The sequence below is a fragment of the Schistocerca cancellata genome, chromosome 4 (assembly GCF_023864275.1).
Source record: "Schistocerca cancellata isolate TAMUIC-IGC-003103 chromosome 4, iqSchCanc2.1, whole genome shotgun sequence".
NCBI lineage: Eukaryota > Metazoa > Arthropoda > Insecta > Orthoptera > Acrididae > Schistocerca > Schistocerca cancellata.
The window spans coordinates 440,306,300-440,329,062 of record NC_064629.1 but is presented as its reverse complement, the minus strand read 5'-3'; the positions used below and the strand labels follow the sequence as shown (position 1 = coordinate 440,329,062).

At 43.1% G+C, this 22,763-nt stretch overlaps 1 protein-coding gene across 1 annotated transcript in view; it reads left to right on the top strand.

The window, feature by feature from the left end:
• Positions 1-1,471: 1,471 nt before the first annotated feature.
• LOC126184241 (uncharacterized MFS-type transporter C09D4.1-like) overlaps positions 1,472-22,763 on the top strand; it is a 112,325-nt gene continuing 91,033 nt past the window's right edge. The window contains exons 1-3 of the mRNA XM_049926611.1: positions 1,472-1,785; positions 17,357-17,587; positions 21,012-21,153. Of these exons, the coding sequence (XP_049782568.1) occupies positions 1,483-1,785; positions 17,357-17,587; positions 21,012-21,153 (676 nt within the window). The 5' untranslated portion in view covers positions 1,472-1,482. The remainder of the gene's footprint in view (positions 1,786-17,356; positions 17,588-21,011; positions 21,154-22,763) is intronic.

Genomic DNA, 22,763 nt, shown 5'->3' with positions numbered 1-22,763 from the left:
AGAACAAAAGTAAAATTGCACACGACGCAAATAGGGAATGGAATATTGAGGAAGTATTAGAGAGTATCACAATGTGAAACGACTGGAGCTAGTGACTGAATCAGAGTCGAATAACGCTAAACAGGTTCACCTGTAAAGAGAAGAACAAAACGGCTGATAGAGCTGATTGGATTCAGGACCTGGAAAGACCACACTACATTAACGCTGCAACAAAACAAATAATCTTCTTTGGTTCTGTTTAAAATAACAAGCACAAGATAGACAGTCTAGTTCGAAAGAAACAAGAAGAAGGAAAACAGTCCTTATAAGTGCGCGTAGAGGATGATGGGACAGATTTATTTGAGGTGCAGTTTACGATGTACTCGTACATCTGCGACAAGATTTCAAGTTCAAAATTATGATGTATTTAACTAAATAGAAGTCCTTATAAATGACATTACAGATACAATTTTGAAAACATATTACTCGAAATTGTGGTGCAATAAAGAATCAGAGACCTAGGACGGTTTTGCTTCAGATGCTCAAACGGTAAGCCATCTGAATGCATCAAAATTGTTTGACGCCATAAATAAGTCTGAAAATAGAGCAAGCCTTGTCCTTGAAGGTTTTAGGATAGAAAATACTCGGCAAGAAGTTGAGAGCGAAGCATTTCGTCGATTGCGAAGTCTTTAGAGACGAAGCATTAACACAGAGGGAACACAAAGACGTCTTAACGAAGGTACTCTTCCAGCAGTCGTCTGAAGGGATTTGAGGAAACCACGAAAAACCTAAACCAGGGTGTCCACAAGGGATCTCAACCCTAAACTTCCCGAATACAAGCCCAAAGTCTCTAGAACTGCGTCATGCCACCTTCAGTACTAACCTCTATTGTATGTAAAGGAAATTAGAGCAGCAATTTGAGTAAGAGTAGAAAACTGGCTAAACTTAACTAAATTAGATATGTGGTCGCCACTAACGCACTGGGCACGAGTTGTGGCACATTCAGTATGCCATCTGACTATCTAAATAGCGAACAGATTCTGGTTTCCGTGATAAGGTTTAATGACTGCGTATAGTGACCTTGTATTTGTGTGCTCGAGCTGAGAAACAGAAGCGGAACGTCTTATGGGTTTGCTGTGTAGCTCAGTAGTAAAGAACTTCACGAAAATCAGTAAAGTATTTCACTAAGTCTTAGATTACAACTGCCTGCTGAAGTAAAATCCAGCATGTGCTCTCCCAGTGACTTATTAATCTATGCCAACACCGAAGCATTGTCTTTCTGTCGTATATATGAATGAATGACACTTGCGCTGTTTACTTTTCAAGACCGCCACCTACTTTGGGGAGAATTGTACGGAGATTCCTGGGCACACATCACGTGCTACCTCTTTCGGTTGAGAAGGTGGGGCAGCTGGGACAATGTAGTTAAAAGCGGTTGTGGCTTTGCAGAAGGATTCATTATCTCATAACCACACAGGGCTTCTGCGTGAGAGAGCGGCGACGATGGCACTGAAAGGTGACTATACAGGGATTCATGCCCATGGCAAGGCAGCTGAACAGCTGCAACCGGTTGACGATGAACAGCAGACGAGAGTTAAGGTCTACCGCCGACGATGGTTAATGCTTCTGATGTACGTTCTGTTCTCCATGTCCAACAACTGGCAATGGATGCAGTACACAATAGTCGGAAACGTTGTTCGAAAATATTACAATGTGGACAATTTCGCTGTCGACTGGACGTCTGTCATATACATGCTGGCGTCCGTCCCTTTCATCTTCCCTGCGTCTCTCTTCATCAGTAAGAAGGTACGTAGTCGGAGTTATATTTAGTCAGTACGCCATACTGAAAAACTGTGACTCAATTTTGTTAATGTTGGTTGAAAAATTTCAACTGGGCATGCTAATGAAACGAGGTAATTTTTCCTTTAGTGTACATAACTACTTTCTGTGTGCTCATTTTCTAGCACAAGTCACTCGATGCTATTTCAATAACTGCACTGATTTCCTGTAGCGTGTAGTGCCGTGTTTATCTTGCTGAGAGACAGAAAGGAGAAAGAATAACCCGGTGTCAACATATGGACTACTCTCGGATGGTAACATGGAGGACACAGAGCTTAATCTGCCGGAATGATCGACATCAGACGTGTCATATTCCGTCATTAGATGAGATTCTGCAGAGAGGTATGGCAGCTAACTCAGGGCAATGACATACAGTCTGTTGTTGACAATCAGGATGTCACCAACTCTTGTCCCTTTACCATCTCTACACTGATGGTGAAAATTCTTCTGCCACCGGTATTAGAAACTGCTACATGGGACGGAAGATACCACACTAGCACACGTTAATGACATAGTTTACAAGACGAGTAACCTTAGTTCAAATCTGTTACAAGGTAGCTGGGTATGCCCAGGTATGTATATATTCCAGTCTTCTAGTGGTCCATCTCCTCCTCCCACCCTCTGTCCCCACGTTATAACCATTGCCTGCTCTTCGAATATGGGGTGTCTAGGAAACCGGCTTCTCGGATCGCTAGACAACAATTCAAGCAAATCGTATTAATGACTTTTATTACGAAAAGTAGATGACAATACTTAACTTTGTGTTAAACAGATGCGCCGCAAGCAAAGGGCGACAGACAAAATAAACACTGTTCCTCTGTATATACAATTCCTTAGTCGCTGATCTTGAAGTGCCTAATCTTGATGTTACTGCAGAACCGGCGCGACCAGTCGGCGCGGCGCTTATGTCCTCTTCACACAGACGCCGCTGCCGTCCAGGAGAGGGGTCGGTCAGCGTGCAGTTGACTTCACAGCCACGTCTTCTCCACAGCCCTCTCTGCTCTCTCGTTTCCGACAGACGTGCCGGAGCTTAACTTTACGCTGTAACAGGATATTAGGTGGAGTTACTCTCTACACTGACAACTGAGTTAGAGAAATTATGAAAAATCTTCACCGATACAAGTGACTTCGAAGTGATTAAGACGAGGGACTCGCGTTCGGGACATGCAAAGTTCAAATATTTTTCGGTAATACGGATTTAGATTTTTATAGTTTACATAAATCATATCAGGTAAATACAAGGATGGCCTTTTCCTGGCCAGTCCTTCTCCACAGGAGTTACCGCCCAGTCTACAGGGTGTCCCAGCTATCTTGTCCACCCAAAATATCTCTGGAACAATAACAGCTATTGGAAAACGACTTTCACCGGTATCAATGTAGGGCTGGGGCCCATGAATGTAAATATTTGGAAACATTCTAAAACGAAAGCATATGTGTTTTTTAACACAAACTTATGTTTTTTAAATGGACCTCCTATATTTTTTCTTCAGCAATCCATAGCATGACAAAGCACATACACAATGGAGTTGATTGCATTGCAATATTCCCATTACATCCCGAGATACTAAGACGCGAAGTTGACGCTTGAAACACCCGACGTGCGCTGCTAGCGCACGTCCTGAGGCTCTGGCGTGAACCCCATGCTGCCCGTAATCGCGATATGATTGACACGCGTATTATTTGTTTCGGACCTCTTGATAAGTATGGAAGTGTGATTACGCATGTCAATCACATCGCGATTACGGGCAACATGGGGTTCACGCCTTAGCCTCAGGACGTGCGCTACCAGCGCATGTCGGGTGTTTCAAGCGTCAAATTCACGTCTTAATATCTCGGGATGTAATGGGAATATTGCGATGCAATCAACGCCATTGTGTATGTGAACTGTTCGGATTTTAGGTGCAAAAACAGTCTCCCTCGTTCGGATTTTATGTGCAAAAACAGTCGCCTTCAAATAACTGCGGACTTTAGCCTAAGATAAGTTTTAACCATTTGAAAAAAATCTTGCTTCGTTAGGAGGTTTCTGAAGTGCGTCATTTCTATACCTTAAACCTGTATTAATCGGTTCAAACTTTGCAAGAAGGTAGATAAATTCAAAAGAAAATTTTTTATCCAGTAAATAAGATTTATACGTTGTCGAGATATGATGATTTAAAGTCGAGCTAAATGTACCATGTAACATTATTCTCACGTGAACTGAATGCGCGGAAACGGTTTAACGTGCGTCAAATAAATAAAAAAAAATGAATTCTTGAGATAAAGTTGAAAACTCTCTTTCAAAAAAGTAGCTTCATTTGGATTTTAAGTGCAAAAAACATGTTTTGTGAGTTTTTCTTACTCACGCCGCTTCTGTGTTTCAGACTTCTGCGAATCGAAACAAATTTTGTAAGAAGGCAGAAAGACACATGTAATTAACGGTCGTAATCTTGTTTTCTGAAGGCTTTATCCGTTCCTACGATACAGCTTTCCAAATTTGGACATAAAATGCACGTAAAATGCGATTTGACGCGAATCGTACGCGCTGAGATGTTTTAAAGTGATAAAAATAATAATAAAAATATGTTCTTACAGTAACTGTAAGAAACGGTGGCAAAAAGTTTTCATCGTTCGGCTTTTACATGCGAAAAACCACGCCTTTGAACATGAAACAGTGTTTCGTAGAAAAGCGTTACAAATTAAGCGCTGCATTTGGATATAATTTTAAAAAATGGTTATTGTATTTGATTATTGTTTCGTTGCTAATACGTTAAAAATTTCATTCAGCAGTCGCTTAAAATATCGAAAAATCTTTGGACTTGCAAAACAATGCATGCACCAAACCAAAATAATGTTCAGCCCCATATAAAATGATACACTGTTCGATCGAGCATTTAAAGCTTTATAGATGATCACTCAGAAAATTTAAACTAACCAGAAAATTACTATAAAAGTAATTATCAGACAAAAGGTCGCCTTATTTCTAACCAACAGAAAATGTTTTACTGCATTTTCTTCAAAAAATAGTATGCTATCTCGTTGAAAATTTATTTTTGAACAAAACAAGCTTAAGTTCGTCGGTTTTCATACAGGATTGAATAGTTGATCGTATCTTGTAGTGAATACATTGTTTCATAGTTCTTCTGCTTATTTCAGCCAATCATACTCATACTTAATTCGGCTTGGTTGTTGCAACATTTCGCACCAAAATAATTCACGTCAATTTTTTATGGTGATGGTTTCTTAAGATTCAATTTTTATAATTTGACACTTTAAACAAACATTATCAAGAATTTGAAGATAAGAAATAATTACAAGCTGTATGCTTTTCAATAGTTTACTATTTGTTGCGCGAAACATTCATCTTGAGATATAGTAAACTTTTAAGTAATTTTATCTACGCAATACGGTCGAATCGTAAGTTTATCTACCCGATATAAACTATTTACATACATTATTATCATCAACTCCGCACAGTATTTAATATTTCGTTCAGTATCGTATCTTTTTTTGTGCACTGTATTAAGTATTTACGGTTGTTTTCCGTACGTTTGTGTATACAGTCTCGTGCATATATGAATAAAACGTGTGTAACTATAAAACGAAAAAATTAAAAAACAATAAGAAATTAAACACAACAAAAAATTAAAAATGTAAAACAAAAATAATAAAAACTGGAGAATTAGAAAAAAATTAAAGTAAATAAAACAAAAAACCTCCTGTTGGTATGTGAGCTTGATGTAGTGAGGCTTGTGCACTCTGAGGACACAGAAACCTATACTGGACAGGTTCAACCATACCAGGCAAGTATCGACTGGCATGGACAGTACCCATTTCATGTGCCAGGCTGGAAACGGTGACGCGAAATGTGCGGAGCCACTCTAGCTAAATATCTGTTCAAATTAGATCCCTGCCATTCATGAAACTTAATACTGTAGTCTGCAACATAGCTGTCTGTTGATAAGAACCTCTAGTGAGTGTATTTAGATTTTGCATCTGATACTTTTGTATCTAACAGTGATTCGGATTTCTTGCTTAGCCCAAGTACCGACACAGAAGTAAGATACCCAAGGTTCATATCACAGCATAGGACGCCCCTGCCCCCGCGGGCATGGCGTGTGAGCGAGACCCACGAGAAAGAAACGACAGCACGTGATACTGCAAGTCTTACAAGTGCCAGCAGTCATCTCTAGAAGGGATCGAGCAATTATTTTAGACGAGTTTAATAATTCTTAACTGCGCATTTAAATGTATACAAGCTCTCGATAGCACACGACTAAGTTAAGACCTTTAGTGGCTACCTTTTGATTGGCATATTGAGTTCCTATGGGCCTGCACGGAGCCGAGCGTTCAAGAATTATGGCGGACAAGGCGACTAGTGTGACGTCACAGGTTCGTTGCGCGACACATATTTTTAGTTGGCCCCTCGTGTGTGCCTATCTACTGACGCGAGAGTTCCTGTAAATACCGCAGCCCCGCATTTGTCCGGCAGTTCTCGCTATTCTCTGAAGTGGTCGATATGCACCATTGACAGTAGAGTGATTCATCTGCCCTGTGTTTACATTTTTTTGATTCGCATCGCTCCCTGAACTGTTTTCACTCCCTTACGTTGACTTCCGCCACTTTCTGGACATTTCCTCTGGCTGCCCATTCACTTAGTGAACTCTACTGACGTCTACCACAGGAATCACCTGTTTGTTCCACCGGTCTCTGCGTCACCGCCAGTTCAAGTGATCGTAAACCGTGTTTACCTATGCAGAGCAAGGCAGAAAAGTGGCGACGAGGACTTGCTCACTGTGAAACCATTTAGTGTGAGGCATGCATCCTGAATTCCTAAATATATGGCAGCAGCAATTGCAGCAGTAGTTGCAGCAGCAGCAGCAACAGCAGAACAGGAGTGAGAATTCCAGCAACAACAACTGGAATTGCTCTTACAGCTACCACAAAACCAATAACAGTCTGCAAGCTGCAGCATGTCGCCCCATCCCTCCCCCCCCCCCTCCCCGTGCCTCCCTCCACCACTCAATCATTCGCTTGCTCCGACGAGGCAAACTGGAGTTCGGAAGTTTATTTACGTGCTTCACCGCCAGTGACAGTGATCGTAAGCGATGTTATAACTATGTAGAGTATGACAGAAAAGATGTTATTGGACTGTTTGTATTAGCCCACAGCAAAGTTAACATTATGAAACTTACTTTGACAGTTCGAGATCGCTGCACTTCCTACATCGTTTGCTATGCCTGTTGTTGTGGTGTATCCATAAGAATACAAACAGAAGAACCTTTTTTTTTACATTGTTCAAAGAAAATATGACTTCGGCTTTGTACTTCACAATATGCAAAGTACACTTTTACGTGTAGCAGCAAACCACAATACTGTTTCGCTTGATTATTGTAACAGAACACTTTGCTAGAATTTAATCATTTCTCAGGTAAGGTAGGAAGTGTATTATTAAACAATACAAACTGAATTTCTGTGAGTTCACCTCCTGATTAAAACTGAGCATGAACAGAGTTGAACTAAAGCAGGGTGCGTTATAATTAATTTCGAAAAGCGATACGGGTGGAATCATACTATGACAGTAGCTAAAACGTTCGGGTAATTATGTGTCCGCAGACAATCCAGTTGGGATATATTTGCGAACATGGGCTTACGATCCACTACTGACTTCAGTATAAAATTATTTCCTAATGACTACACATGTGTTTGAAACGTAAACTTTTCGATTAAATTCTCATCTAAATGGTCTCAGATTTCACGTATGAACACGCCAAGAAGACAAGGATGATATCATTCGCAGACCACGTGCATAAATCTGAGTTACAAGACGCCAACAGAGACAGTTTTCATCTGTCGTTCCTGTTAGAGTTGAGGAGAAGCGTGGGCTTATAACTTGGGTGGAACCAAGCCAACCGCCGAAAAAAAGGCCAATGGTTTTCGGTGCCAAAGAAGAGGCCACTTCCAAACGGCCACTGTTTGGGAGCTGATGAGTCGCAACTGCATTTTCCGTGAAAGATGAGCCTCTGCTTGAAAAGTGATCAAATTCATCGTAACTTCCAACATCTAGTTATTACCGTTTAGAAGTTTTTAGATGATGACAAACGCTTGTTGAATTTCTGAGAACATCCACATCACCCCCAAACTATAGCGGAGTCTGCTCGCTTCCGTAATCCACGTTGTATCATGCGTGCAAATTCTCCGTGCGTAGCAAAGCCCTGCCGCGATTTTTCGTCTGACGTCTCCCAAACGCATCGAATAGAATGGAATTTAGCACACTTCAACAATTATTGTTTCAGTATTCAGTGTTCAAACACCATTTCTCAGTCATGATTCGATGGGTATTGCAGTCAGCTTCTGATTACAGTTGTGCCGATGAATTATTACTCTAGCTCATTATCGGACTGAGCTAGCAAGATTGATAGCTTATCAAATACCATCCCATGTGTGAAGGGAATTTTATGTTTTCTTCTCATAAGATATTCTCCATGTAAAATTCTTTAACAATGTACACAGTTCCTGTTAATCAAAATTGTTCACAGTTCTTTAGCCATGACCAGCCCAACAGTAGATTGTGTGTTGCTCTCCACATGCACCTGGCACAGTGAATTAACCTGGGGTTAATTACCTCCTAAGAGTTAAAATTAAGTTTTCTGACCGGTAAAAACAAAAGGGTACCATTACGTTTCGGTACGAAACTAAATTATTTTTAAGTTGTCATTACTATTATCCCTATTTTGTAAGATTGTAATATTGACTGATTATGTTAGTCACGAATAACTACATTTTTTAAAAAAGTATTAGCAATAACGTGTGAGACAGTGAGGTGGAAATTACAGCTTATGAAACGAATGTATGAGCACCTTCTTCACATAGTCCACCTAGCACACACTTTCTCTGTGCGATGCATTTATGACAGTAAAACTGAGACATGTGCATCACACTTATTTAAATATTTCATGAAACAGCCTTGTCCGAGTTGTAAGTGGTTCTTGCAGTGGATCAAACCTTATTTCATTATTCATTTCACAACAAATAATTATTTAAATAAAAATAAATTTTTAATGTGCCCAGTTTTTAAACTGGACTAAAAATACAAATTAATTTCCCCTACCTCCATACATATTCCTAATCCCATAAATGTAGTTTCGAATATTTCTGAGTGTGAACTTCTGAGACTTAAAGACGTGTAAGGCTTAAAATGAACAACGTGAGACACGTGTAATAGAAAACTGTAAGGAGGCGAACTATTCATGCATCAGCTAGTAAGTAGTGTAATATTACAGAGATGAACTATCCATGTATCAGTTATGTATTGCATGCGACCAACGTTCCTCTTTTTAAATCTTACAAGTATTTTCATAGCTATTAAAAACACAGAACCGTAAATTTTCAGGGCTATCTGTATGGGGTTAGGAATCTGTATGGGACCAGGATAAATTTTTATACGTTTCAACCCATTTTAAAAATGTGGTATATAGAAAATTTATTTTTATTTAAATAATTACTTTCTGCCTTTGAACCGTGTGTGTGAGTTTCCAATGGATTTTAAACGTGTTGATGAGATTATAAGAAAGACAAATGTTAAGTCTGAGGTTTGTGTCGGTGTCCTTTCACTTGATAATTTCTGAAATAGAATAATGGTGTATCTACATGCTGATGATATATCAATCTACTTCATTGTTATTTTCCCAAAAATAAAATAAAGAAGGAAGCAAAATTAATTAAAATTTTTTATAATATTTTTATTTCAATACTCAGCTCAATATCCTGCCCCACTCTCTTTGTCCATCACCTCCTCTCCTTTTCTTTGTCTATTACCTCTTCCCTCCTCTCTCTGATCATCTCCCACTCCCCCCTCTCTTTCTGTTCATCTTCTCCTCCACCTCTCTCTGTCCATCTTATCCTCTCCTCTCTTCCCATTTGTCTCCTTCTCCTCCACTCCCTATCAATCCTTACCCCTGTCTCTTAATATCTGCTCCTCAACCCTCTCTCTGACCATCTCAGCCTTCCCTTTCACACTATTCATCTCCTCCTCCCTCAGCTCTCTGCTCAGCTGTGCCTGTACGCAAGTATGCCCACTGAAACGCATTTCGATACCACCCATACAACTTACTGGTCTTGTGGAGCACCCTAGATGTCAGGCTTTACCAAAGTCTTCCACACCCACCTCTACCGAACAGACAGACAGGAATGCGACTTAAAAAAAAAACGTGGTAAAAATAACCGAACAGCACAACACAATAGTAACTATCTAATGGCTACTATATTTCTGTAGGGTCGACACAGTAATAATATTATTACTATTATTATCATTGCTGGCAGCTATCATACACAAAGCATTGGAAATTTGAAGTCTTCCAATTTCCACCCGTTCAGCAGTAAGGAGTCTAGGAATCAAGTGATTTGAAAACTAAATGTAGAGCACCAATTTCAACTTGATTGATGAGATGAGATGGGATGAGAGAGTGATGATAGTATGGCATTGTTGGCCGGGAGGCCCCATGTGGGGGAGTTCGGCTGCCGTATTGCAAGTCCTCTTTAGTTGACGCCACATCGGCGACTTGCGAGTCAATGATGATGATAACGATGATGGACACACAACACTCAGTCCACTGCCAGGAATCTAACCCGGGCCCCCTGCGTGGTAAGCGGTAACGCTACCGCTACGCTACAGAGGCGGACAACTTGATTGATTTTAAATAGGGACGCAAGCTTTGGGTGAAACAACTGTCGCTAGGGTGAGGAGAGATGCAGAGGAAACATGTTTTGTAACAAGTGCTTACCATAGTGAGGATAGTTATCATAGTTATCTTTTTTTTCTGAGGCGTTGCAGGTAGCACTCACGATGCGCTCAGAATTGCTTCATCATTTAATAATAAAAATATTCTTAGAAATAAGCATTACCAGCACCAGTTGTCTCATTGCCTCATTAGTTCATGGCTTAATTAAGACGTGTGGACACCAAATGTAATTTATCTTTCGCCATTTCAAAAGTAAAAGGTTTCAAATAAAATTCATTTTCATTCTAAAGTTTAGTTAGGCCCTACCGTTGATGATGGTCAGGGGATGGGGGTTGATAGCTAATACTTGAGTGAACTCAGAAGTAATGATCTCAGAAAGGCTGGGTGCCACTGAGTTAGCAGCTCTGGAATCGATACACGGTTACAATATTGCTGTCCAACCTTGGAAGTAGTATCGAAGGAATGCCCTTGGTCCAGAGCACGTCTGTAAGTAAAATTTTGGTTACCGTGAGCGGTTACTCTTGCTGAACAATTCTGGAGTAATGGTTCAAATGGCTCTGAGCACTATGGGACTCAACTGCTGTGGTCATAAGTCCCCTAGAACTTAGAACTACTTAAACCAAACTAACCTAAGTACATCACACACATCCATGCCCGAGGCAGGATTCGAACCTGCGACCGTAGCGGTCGTGCGGTTCCAGACTGTAGCGCCCTTAATCGCTCGGCCACTCCAGCCGGCGCAATTCTGGAGTACATTAATATGGCATCCGTGTATGATCTGTTTATTTCAATTAGCCACACCAGCACAACCGGTCGAAATAAATGTTGAGTAATGGACTACACTCCTGGAAATTGAAATAAGAACACCGTGAATTCATTGTCCCAGGAAGGGGAAACTTTATTGACACATTCCTGGGGTCAGATACATCACATGATCACACTGACAGAACCACAGGCACATAGACACAGGCAACAGAGCATGCACAATGTCGGCACTAGTACAGTGTATATCCACCTTTCGCAGCAATGCAGGCTGCTATTCTCCCATGGAGACGATCGTAGAGATGCTGGATGTAGTCCTGTGGAACGGCTTGCCATGCCATTTCCACCTGGCGCCTCAGTTGGACCAGCATTCGTGCTGGACGTGCAGACCGCGTGAGACGACGCTTCATCCAGTCCCAAACATGCTCAATGGGGGACAGATCCGGAGATCTTGCTGGTCAGGGTAGTTGACTTACACCTTCTAGAGCATGTTGGGTGGCACGGGATACATGCGGACTTGCATTGTCCTGTTGGAACAGCAAGTTCCCTTGCCGGTCTAGGAATGGTAGAACGATGGGTTCGATGACGGTTTGGATGTACCGTGCACTATTCAGTGTCCCCTCGACGATCACCAGTGGTGTACGGCCAGTGTAGGAGATCGCTCCCCACACCATGATGCCGGGTGTTGGCCCTGTGTGCCTCGGTCGTATGCAGTCCTGATTGTGGCGCTCACCTGCACGGCGCCAAACACGCATACGACCATCATTGGCACCAAGGCAGAAGCGACTCTCATCGCTGAAGACGACACGTCTCCATTCGTCCCTCCATTCACGCCTGTCGCGACACCACTGGAGGCGGGCTGCACGATGTTGGGGCGTGAGCGGAAGACAGCCTAACGGTGTGCGGGACCGTAGCCCAGCTTCATGGAGACGGTTGCGAATGGTCCTCGCCGATACCCCAGGAGCAACAGTGTCCCTAATTTGCTGGGAAGTGGCGGTGCGGTCCCCTACGGCACTGCGTAGGATCCTACGGTCTTGGCGTGCATCCGTGCGTCGCTGCGGTCCGGTCCCAGGTCGACGGGCACGTGCACCTTCCGCCGACCACTGGCGACAACATTGATGTACTGTGGAGACCTCACGCCCCACGTGTTGAGCAATTTGGCGGTACGTCCACCCGGCCTCCCGCATGCCCACTATACGCCCTCGCTCAAAGTCCGTCAACTGCACATACGGTTCACGTCCACGCTGTTGCGGCATGCTACCAGTGTTAAAGACTGCGATGGAGCTCCGTATGCCACGGCAAACTGGCTGACACTGACGGCGGCGGTGCACAAATGCTGCGCAGCTAGCGCCATTCGACGGCCAACACCGCGGTTCCTGGTGTGTCCGCTGTGCCGTGCGTGTGATCATTGCTTGTACAGCCCTCTCGCAGTGTCCGGAGCAAGTATGGTGGGTCTGACACACCGGTGTCAATGTGTTCTTTTTTCCATTTCCAGGAGTGTATTAATTAATTTAAAGCGGAGACCGACAGGAAGGGTACTGTCACTTTTCCTGTAAATTCGTCTGAATTTCTAGAGTCTACATCACACTGAACCATACAATGAATGTATGTCTGCAATTCCTATAACGACCAGCCGGCCGTTGTGGCCAAGCGGTTCTAGGCGCTTCAGTTTAGAACCGCGCGACCGCCACGGTCGCAGTTTCGAATCCTGCCTCCGGCATGGATGTGTGTGATGTCCTTAGGTTAGTTAGGTTTAAGTAGTTCTAAGTTCTAGGGGACTGATGACCTCAGATGTTAAGTCCCATAGCGCTCAGAGCCATTTGAACCTGCAACGACTTGGACAATCAGTCGTGAAGTGTAAACAGTGTAGAACTCCACCGTGGACGTACCTAAGACGATTCTGTATTGTTATCCAAGGAGGCGCTACCAACATCACTGTGCAGTCGTGTTATGAAACATAAGCGCTTTACAAACATGTACCTCACGCGTATAGCTCACTGGAAACCTCGGACCACCTGAAATATTCGTTTCCTACCATTGGTTCCTTACCTCAAAATACTCCACTTACGATCAAATCCAGCGATACTTACTATATCGAGCTTGTTCTGCTGTTTTTCAGTTCCACGCGCATTAAATCAGTCATTTTCGCATCCTTGTGGCTACAAAGGAGCGGATAACAGCTCGCTGTTCTTGTACGATGCACACTGACAGCGGCGCGACCGTGCTGCATGCACTACTACGTAGGCACATGGAGCTCGATTACGTGACACAGCTATACCGAATTGTTGAGGAGCCATCATCAATCCCACAACGTAATATTTCGTTGTGTCTAAATCCTCCTGGAAGTAATAATAAAATTCCAATTATTTAATAATACCCCATCAGTTCAGAAAGTTTCGAGAAAAATTAAGAAGGTATTAATGCCCGAAGTGTTCTACAGTCTCCCACAACTTTGATTACAACGCACAGTAAGTTTTTCAATTGGTGCGTCACACTGGCTTGAATGTCATTCATGTTGTCCAAGTTTTTGATCCTTCATGTGAATTTCTGCACTTCGTTATTTAGCAGAAGGTTCTTACTGATAACACTACATCTTGTACCCGTGATGAGTTTTGCCAGAAAAGAACTGCCCGCTATTTGCAGTTCAGGCTAGTCACGGCATGAGTCCACGCGTCGATGATTTTGTTTGGGAGTCAGGGTGTGTGGGACAAACTTCGCACACACTTTTCTCTTCTTGAAGATAGTCTAGAGAACGTTGTGAACACTTAATTTTTGCTCCACTGCAATTTGTTAGCAACTACGTTGACACACGACCACCGCACTTCCAGTAATTAACACTGCCTAATTACAACTGACTGGTCGAATGTGCATCTGCTGTTTACTGCTGTTAGTCTAAGCTGCCACTGTAGCTGCTGTACTGACGTCACTGGTACGCCATGAATAAAATCAGTATCGAAACATTTTGGACGGATAGTGTACATCCCATTTTATTTTTATTACATTTCAAAGCGAACCGAAGACCCGGCCGTAACAGGAACTAACTTGGTCGCCTGACTAGATACAGTCACATTCTGGTTCAGCGGTATGCTTCGTTGTACTTGTAGTGTAAGCACGTAAAGTGATGGCGAAAGAGCCTTCGCGACAGCTTTCTGCTAATGTCGTTAAATGGGTTAAAGAAGATAAGGAGGAAGGAGTGACAATACTGACGAGAAAGGTACTTATGGTAAAGCTGAATAAATCGATGTTATGGCAGAAAGGACACGGTAATAAGTGGAGTAGGACTCAAGTATCTACCGCAAAGAACAAGGAACAAAGAGCACACAATAAGTATCCCATTTACTTTATGGACAAATGTGTTATTAGACAGCGAATTCTACAATATCATGAACAATACAAAGGAATACTAGCTGTCCGTAAACTTTACAGCTTTTGTCATTCTGTTTTCAAAATTACTTCGAACAGATGTTAAAAAAGGAATCATCACATATTAACGAGGCGATATAGTTTAAAAAAATATTGCGTTAAGTTTATACGAATAATGAAGCGTCAGAGTTAAAGCATTCAGTGGCTTCTTCAAACGAAATATAGTTTCATATTCATTAAACTCTGAATAAATTTTGTCACAACGATAGTATCCGAAAAGTATTGGTCAGTACTTCAGTGTCGTGCTATGCAGAGTATAGGTCTACAGACGTGTGGAGTGTGAGGTGTAAGACTGCTGGTCTGTACACTGTAACAGTCTCCTCTCCCTGTTTTTAGGGCATAAACTTGACGTTGCTAGTCAAGTCTACAGTTCACTTTGCCAGGTACTTGTTTCTGTTGCATTTATGAGTGGTGTAGCTAGTATACAACTTCCCAAACAGACTGTTGTCGCCTTATGGCTGCCTACTGTATTAACACTCTTGACTGAACTCGCAAGGCTCGCCCCCTTGCAGTTACTATTCACGTCACAATATATTTCTTCACCACTCACTGCTCTCGTCACCTGACCTTCTTCCTAAGGTGCGTATGAATTTGTAAGCCGAGTGGCTCACAAGCGGCTCGCGTGCACCATTCTCCCAAGCGTGTACGTTGCTCGTGAGCTGCTTGGCTTGAGCCACCAGATGTTGGTTTCTCCGGTGAGCACAAAGGGGCGATCGAGCTTACTGTGAAAACGTCACATGAAATGAAGGAATCTCTTAACGAGGAGTGAATGTACACTGCCTGCCAAAAAAGTTATACACCAAGAAGAAGAGGAGGAAACGAAATGAAACTTCACGGGTTAAGAAGGTTTGTGATTTTATTACAGTGATTGCAAAATCGAGCCTCTATGACTTGGTCGCATGCACTGATTCAGTTGGGAAGCTTGTCATAAAGCCCTTGTATCCTCTCCTGAGATAAGCTAGCCCATAACTATTTTAGGTGTACTGGGACGGTGTTGATGTCCGCGCTTGTCCCACACATGTTGTATCGGACACAGATCTGGGAATCTTGCTGGCCACTAGAGTACCTCAACATCATGCAGACCGTCCATAGACACACATTTCTTATGTGGACGAACATCGTCCTGTTGAAAAGTCGCATCTGAATACTGTCACATGAGAGATGACACATAAGCACACAGGATGTCCTTGACGTACCGTTGTGGTGTCATAATCCCTCAATTCAAAAATGTTCAAATGTGTGTGAAATCTTATGGGACTTAACTGCTAAGGTCATCAGTCGCTAAGCTTACACACTACTTAACCTAAGTTATTCTAAGGACAAACACACACACCCATGCCCGAGGGAGGACTGGAACTTCCACCGGGACCAGCCACACAGTCCATGACTGTAGCGCCTTAGACCGCTCGGAATCCCTCAGTTACTGCTAGCCGGTGGCTCCCCACACCATGATGACAGAAGTAAAACCGCTGTGCCTCTTCAAAACATTGGAAAAACAGGACCAGGTCGGCACCATACCCGCCACCGGTGGCTGTTTGGGATAGTACAGGATCACGATTCGTCTATCAACACAGTGTAATGCCATTCATCAACAGTCCATACTTCCCTGTCGTGGCGTCATTCGAATTGCAACCGTGTGTGTTGTGGTGTTAATGGCAGCCTACTCGTCGGACGGCAGTTCCCTAGGCCGGCTACTGCTAGTCTCCGATCAATAGAGCGGGAAGGCAGAATGTAGCAAGGAGTCCATTACTTGTTCTAGGGTTTCTAGGGACACCTGTGGAAGGGTTACTATATGCTTGGTGCACAATACGGTCATCCGTCCTTGTGGTAGTCAGACGTGGTCGACTGGAACCTTGACAAGAAAATGCCTGCCCTCAAATTCCTAAGCAGTCCAACATCGGACCGCTGTTACCTTCGAATGCCCCAGAAGTCTGGATATTGCACGATTCGACCAGCCAGCCAAATGGGGACCAACAATGAGGCCCCTTTCAAACACTGCAAGTATCTGATAACGCTGTCCGCTGTCTCATACGAGTACACGGCATTTCCATGTAATCCACAGTGATCAATCAATATTTGACGTTATTCATGCGCCTTATATTCCCCCATTGGACATGGAAACAACAGTAACAGTGAACAACAGTAATGCAATATCTGTCAGGATAATTTCAACTCTAATAATTTAACTACCCGACGATGGCGTGTACATGTTCGAAGTTACTTACATTGACGGCTGTCCGCCTCCATAGCTGAGTGGCCAGCGTAGGTGACTGCCAAGGTGAGGGCAAGCGTTCGATTCCCAGACTGCCAAGGCTTTTCGCTTGGTGGTTGGCTTGGTACAGGATTCGCTCAACCTCATGATGCCAGTTGAGGAACAACATGATTGAGATGCAGCGGCTCCAAGGTCTGGAATGTCGGAAAAACGACAGGGAGAGCGGTGTACTGACCACAGGTCCCTCCATACCGCATCTACAAGACGCTGCATGGTGGAGGATGACGGGCGGACGGTAGACATCCTTTGGGCCTATAGAGCGAGGAGTAGGAACTCTATTTGTTACTGTAGCTTGAAAAACGGAGCTCTACGTTAGTCTCTCATACTAGGGGTTGTGCTTTTGGAAGCTGCATATGGATTGCAGGGTCTGTGGTTGTGCCTGGCGGTGGGATCTGCACTAAACGCGGCGGGCACGTGGCTCAAGGCTGTGGAGGCGGCAGGGGCGGTGGCGCGTTTCTGGCTGCTGTTCGCTGGCCAGACGCTGGGAGCCATCGCCCAGGCCTTCATGCTGCCCGTGCCACCCGCGCTCGCCTTCATCTGGTTCGGCCCCAAGGAGGTCTCCACTGCCTGTTCGCTCGGCGTCTTCGGCTACCAGGTAAACCTCTCCTTACAACAGAAATGGCGCAGTTCTAAGACACCGGACTCGCATTCTAGAGGACGCCGGTTAAGACGAATTCAGATTTTCCTTATCTTTCCTACACAGCTTAAGGCGAATTTCGTGTTAGTAATTTTGAAAAGGTGAGAATGTGTTCCGTCCCTAATGATCTCGACATAGACTCGACATTCAAACCTAATCCTCCTCCCTACCTTCATTTCTAATCCGAGATCTTAGGAACTGGGGTGAAATCGTAAATACAAGTCGCTGTACGGACCCGTTATTTGAAATGCGCGATACTTACCGTAGATTTAACATATTACATTCATCCGGAATGTGCTTGTATTCTAACTTTTCTTGACCTACTTTTTTTGTCCAGGCCACCTAACTCATTGGGTTTCTAATTAGTTATTTCTCTTTTTAAAAGGGCTTTGGTCGGTACGTGCACACATCATATAGTGATCTAAAAGATGTCAAAAACGTACCAAAAAAAAATTGTTCAAATGACTCTGAGCACTATGCGACTTAACTTCTGAGGTTATCAGTCGCCTAGAACTTAGAACTAATTAAATCTAACTAACCTAAAGACATCACACACATCCATGCCCGAGGCAGGATGCGAACCTGCGACCGGAGCGGTCGCTCGGCTCCAGACTGTAGCGCCTAGAACCGCACGGCCACTCCGGCCGGCCAAAAACGTACAATTACAAGAAATATTAATTACATAATTACTAATAATTTGTAAAAAGAACTTGCGGGAATGCGACCGGGCTACGTCTTCGATAACTGCCGCTATTTCAACATAAGGACACGCCATAACTTTCCAAGACACATGCAAAGAGAGAGCGGTGTGTAAAGAAATTTAACCGTCGGTACGCGGGACTGCGCCGACCGAGAACCATAATACGGCATATGTAGAAAGACAACACGCAAACCGTTAACAACTAATGCCACCACACAACGGGTGAGCAAGTAGAATTAACTCTATCCCCATGTTGATTGACCTGCTCTCTATCTGGCTACACAACAGACGGGAAAGGTAATGCTACTTGCTCACCTTCTGGTAATTAATATTTACTATCGACAACTTCTGATGCAGTTCATACTTGGTTCTGTATTAGGGTCAGTTGTTCTCGGTGTGTGTATGTGCAAGGGGTTGGCCAAAAACCGGGAACACTGCGAGAAATTCATGTTTGAACACAAATGCAGATGCTAGGAAAACCTGCGGGTCACGCTGTTGCATTTGACGACAAACGGCTCCTGTGCAGTGTCCACAATACACGTGCCAGTAGTGGTCAGAACAGTATTCTGTGTAGTATGAGTGCATTATGTCCGAGCTAAGTGTGTTCACACGTGAGCAAACTGTTGGTGCTCGTTTGGTGGGTGCTTCCGTAACCAAGCTAGCCGAAATGTCTGGTGTTCGAAGTGGCACCTCAAAAAAAAAAAAAAAGTATGCTGATGGGGGGGGGGGGGGGCGCGGCCCTCAACTGGGCCGTCATCAGCGCCCGTACAAAGTCCCAATATTTTTACACAGTCCAACTTTTGTACATAGTCCAATCTAGCCTCAGCCACAAATGATGATATTGATGATGAAATGATGAGGACAACACAAACACCCAGCCCCGGGCAGAGAAAATCCCCAACCCAGGACCCCGCAATCCAGAGTTAGCAACGCTAGCCATTAGACCACGAACTGCGGACGCGAAAGATAAGAGGACGACAGTGGCAAAAGTCACTACAGAACTGAATGTCGCATCGCGAACCTTGTTAGCACCAAAACAACACGAAGGGAGCTCAAGAAGCTGGGAATTGGAGGCGACCTGGAATTCCAAAACTGCACGCTAGTGCTGGAAATGCCCGTGACCGACAAATGTGGTGGGGGAGCCATAAAACCTCGACTATGGGGCAGTGTAAGAGCGTCATTTGGTAAGATGAGTCTTGTTTCATACTATTTCCAACTTCTGGTCCAGTTTACGTCCCAAGAGTGAAACATGGCGGAGGCTGGGTGATTTGTGCAGACATATCGTTGTATTACATGGGCCCCACGGTTATTCTGTAACGTCGCATTACCACTTAGGATTATGTGACCGTGTTGGCTGATAAGGCCCATCCCACTGTACAATATTGGTTCCCCATTGGTGACGCTATGTTCCAAGATGATAGAGCCCCTGTTCACACAGCTCTCAATATTATTAAACCCATGTCATCTGCTATGGAGGGAAGGATGCGTGATCGCTACCCACCTCTATCATCGTTAGCTGAACTTGCCATTAATTTGCCTTAAGAACGGTATAAGATTCCCTTGAAAACCGTATAGGACGTGTTATTAACCATTTGCAGACGACTGGAATCTGTTTTGAGCGCCAACGATGTTTTCATGTACCGTACTAGGCATCGGAATGTGTTGTTTTTGTATTGTTTCCGTATTAATTATCGTCCACTCCTTCTCTCTCTCTCTCTCTCTCTCTCTCTCTCTCTGTGTGTGTGTGTGTGTGTGTGTGTGTGTGTGTGTGTGTGTTTTCTGTCTTTCGGCACATGCCGTATAATGGTTTTTGGTAGGTATTACCTCACCTGCTAAGGGTTTAAATTTCCTTGCACTGCAATCTCTCGTTGCATTTGTTTCTTGAAAATGACACTGTCTTCACCTGTCGAAATATTAGCTGTTGTCGAAGAAATCACGCTTCTGCATTCCCGTAAGTTGTTCCAACGTTTTATACTCCGGGAGTAACTCAGTTGTCATACTCATAACCTATTTATTTTGTTTCACACTTCTACTATCATATTTTAAAAAAGTAAAAATACCCGAACACTACCTACATTGCTCAATCATAGAAGATATTTATGAGTGTTCTGAAGGTATAAATTGCCTACATTCACGCCAACGGAGATTTTGCTTGAAGATTAGTAACTTTTTTACAATTATTGTTGATGAACATGAGAGGTTACAAGCGGTATATTTTGCCATAATAGATAACTTACTGTGAGGTATATAGTGGTCGGGGAGTTTCTTGTAATACATTATTAACAGTAGGCTACTGTAAACAGAGATTGTATCCTATTAACGTTGATGTTGATTATTGTTTTAGTAGTAAGCGAACAGCTAAGTGATTATTTAAGATCGTTATTTGTGAGTGTCACACTGTGCGTTACCACAAATCTTAGCATAGGCTGCAGTTGCACCGTTGTTGGAGAAGACGTCGATGTAGAGTATAGAGGTTGCCTTCGATGAACAGTGAAGTGGACAGCATCAACCATGCATCTCTTGCCGTGCTGCTATAGTCATCTTTACTACCACCTACATTGTTCACACATAGCCTGAGTGGCTAGAGTAACACCTAGCCCAAAGGTACTTTTAGACCCTATCTCATATAATGAATGCAACCTGCCAAAGCTCGGGAAACTGGAAATATACCTCGTGTTTCAGATAGGGGTGGCTACAAGCTTGCTGGTGAATCCTCTGCTGGTGCGGGACCACGAGAACATTGAGGACATAGGGCACGATCTCCGCGTGTCTGCCTACGGCGTGGCCGCAGCAGCAACCGCTATCCTGCTACTCATTTTGTTCTGTGAGTGGAACTTCATTTTGTAAACACTCTAACATATATTCTTTATTGTATTATTTTATCATTTTCATTTAATGGCACATTTACTCTTTGTTTTGCCTGTGTAACTCAGTCGCCCTTCCTCCGGAAATTTCTTACTTGATGTTTTAGTTCTAGGTAATTGACGTGAAAACACATTGTTCAGAGATGAAACTCTTGCATATTGATGCTGTTTTGGTCTTCAGTCCGAATACTTGTTTTAAGCAGCTGCAGTAGCCTGTGCTGTAAATTCTTTTCATCTCTGAGTAACTCGCGCAACCTAGATCAGTCTGGATCTGCCTACTGCAGTCAAGCCTTGCTCTCCTACAATATTTAACACCCGTCCCGCCACTCCCATCCGTTCGCCCGCTCTCTCCACTCATTCCCCTCGCCCCCCCCCCCACACACACACACATTTCTCCATTACCAAATTGACGATTCCTTGATACCTCAGAATGTGTCCTGTCAACCGATCCCTTTCTTTTATTAAGGTTATGCCTCAAAATTTTTCTCTCTCCCATTCGAATAATGTCTCTTCATTAGTTATCAGACGCATACATGTAATCTTCGTCATGCTTCTATAGCCTCACATTTCAAAAACTTCTATTCTCTTCTCGTCTGAACTGTTCAGCGTCTACTTTCACTGCCGCACAGCGCTACACTCCAGCAGAAACCTTCCGGAAATGATTCCTAACAATTAATTCAATATAAACACATTTTTCTAGTCTAGAAATACATTTCTTGTTATTACTAATCTGCATTTTCTATACTCTGTACTTGGACCATGGTCAGTTATTTTGCTGCCCAAATTGTGAAACTCATGTCTCATTTCCTAATCTAATTTTCTCAGCATCGCCTGCCTTACTTCACTTGGTTCTATTACATTTGTTTTAGTTTAGTTGATATTTATCTTATAACCTTTTTCCCGATACCATCCATTCCGTTGCACTGATCTTGGAAGATAACAATATCATAAGAAATCCTCAAAGTTTTTATTTCTTGTCTCTGAACCTTAATTCCCTTTCCAGATATCTCCATGATTTACTTTAATGCTCACTCAACGTACAAGTGAAGAAACATCAGATAATAGACTACAAACATATCTCACTCCCTTCTCTAGTGCTGCTTGTCTTTCATGTTCTTCCACTCCTGTAACTGCAGTTTGGTTTCGGTACAATTTGTAGATAACCCTTCGCTAGCTGTATGTGATCTCTGCTACCTACAGAATTTTGACGTGTGTATTCCAGCCAACTTTGTCAAAAGCTTTTTCTTCATGTAAAAATGATATAAACGTAGGTTTGCCTTTCTCCAGTCCTCTAAGATAAGTCACAGCGTCAGTATTACCTCGCAAGTTCTTACATTTCTCCGGGACGCATACTGATCTTCTCCGAGGTCGGCTTCTACCAGTTTTTGATTTTTTCTGTAGCTAATTGGTGTCAGCGTTTTGAAATCATTACTTATTAAACTAATTGTTCGGCTATATTCACACTTGTTAGCATGAGCCTTCTTTGTAATGGGGAATATTATACTCAATTTGACGCCTGGAGGTTGTTTACTTCTCTCATAAAGATGAAATAGTTTTATCATAGTCCGTA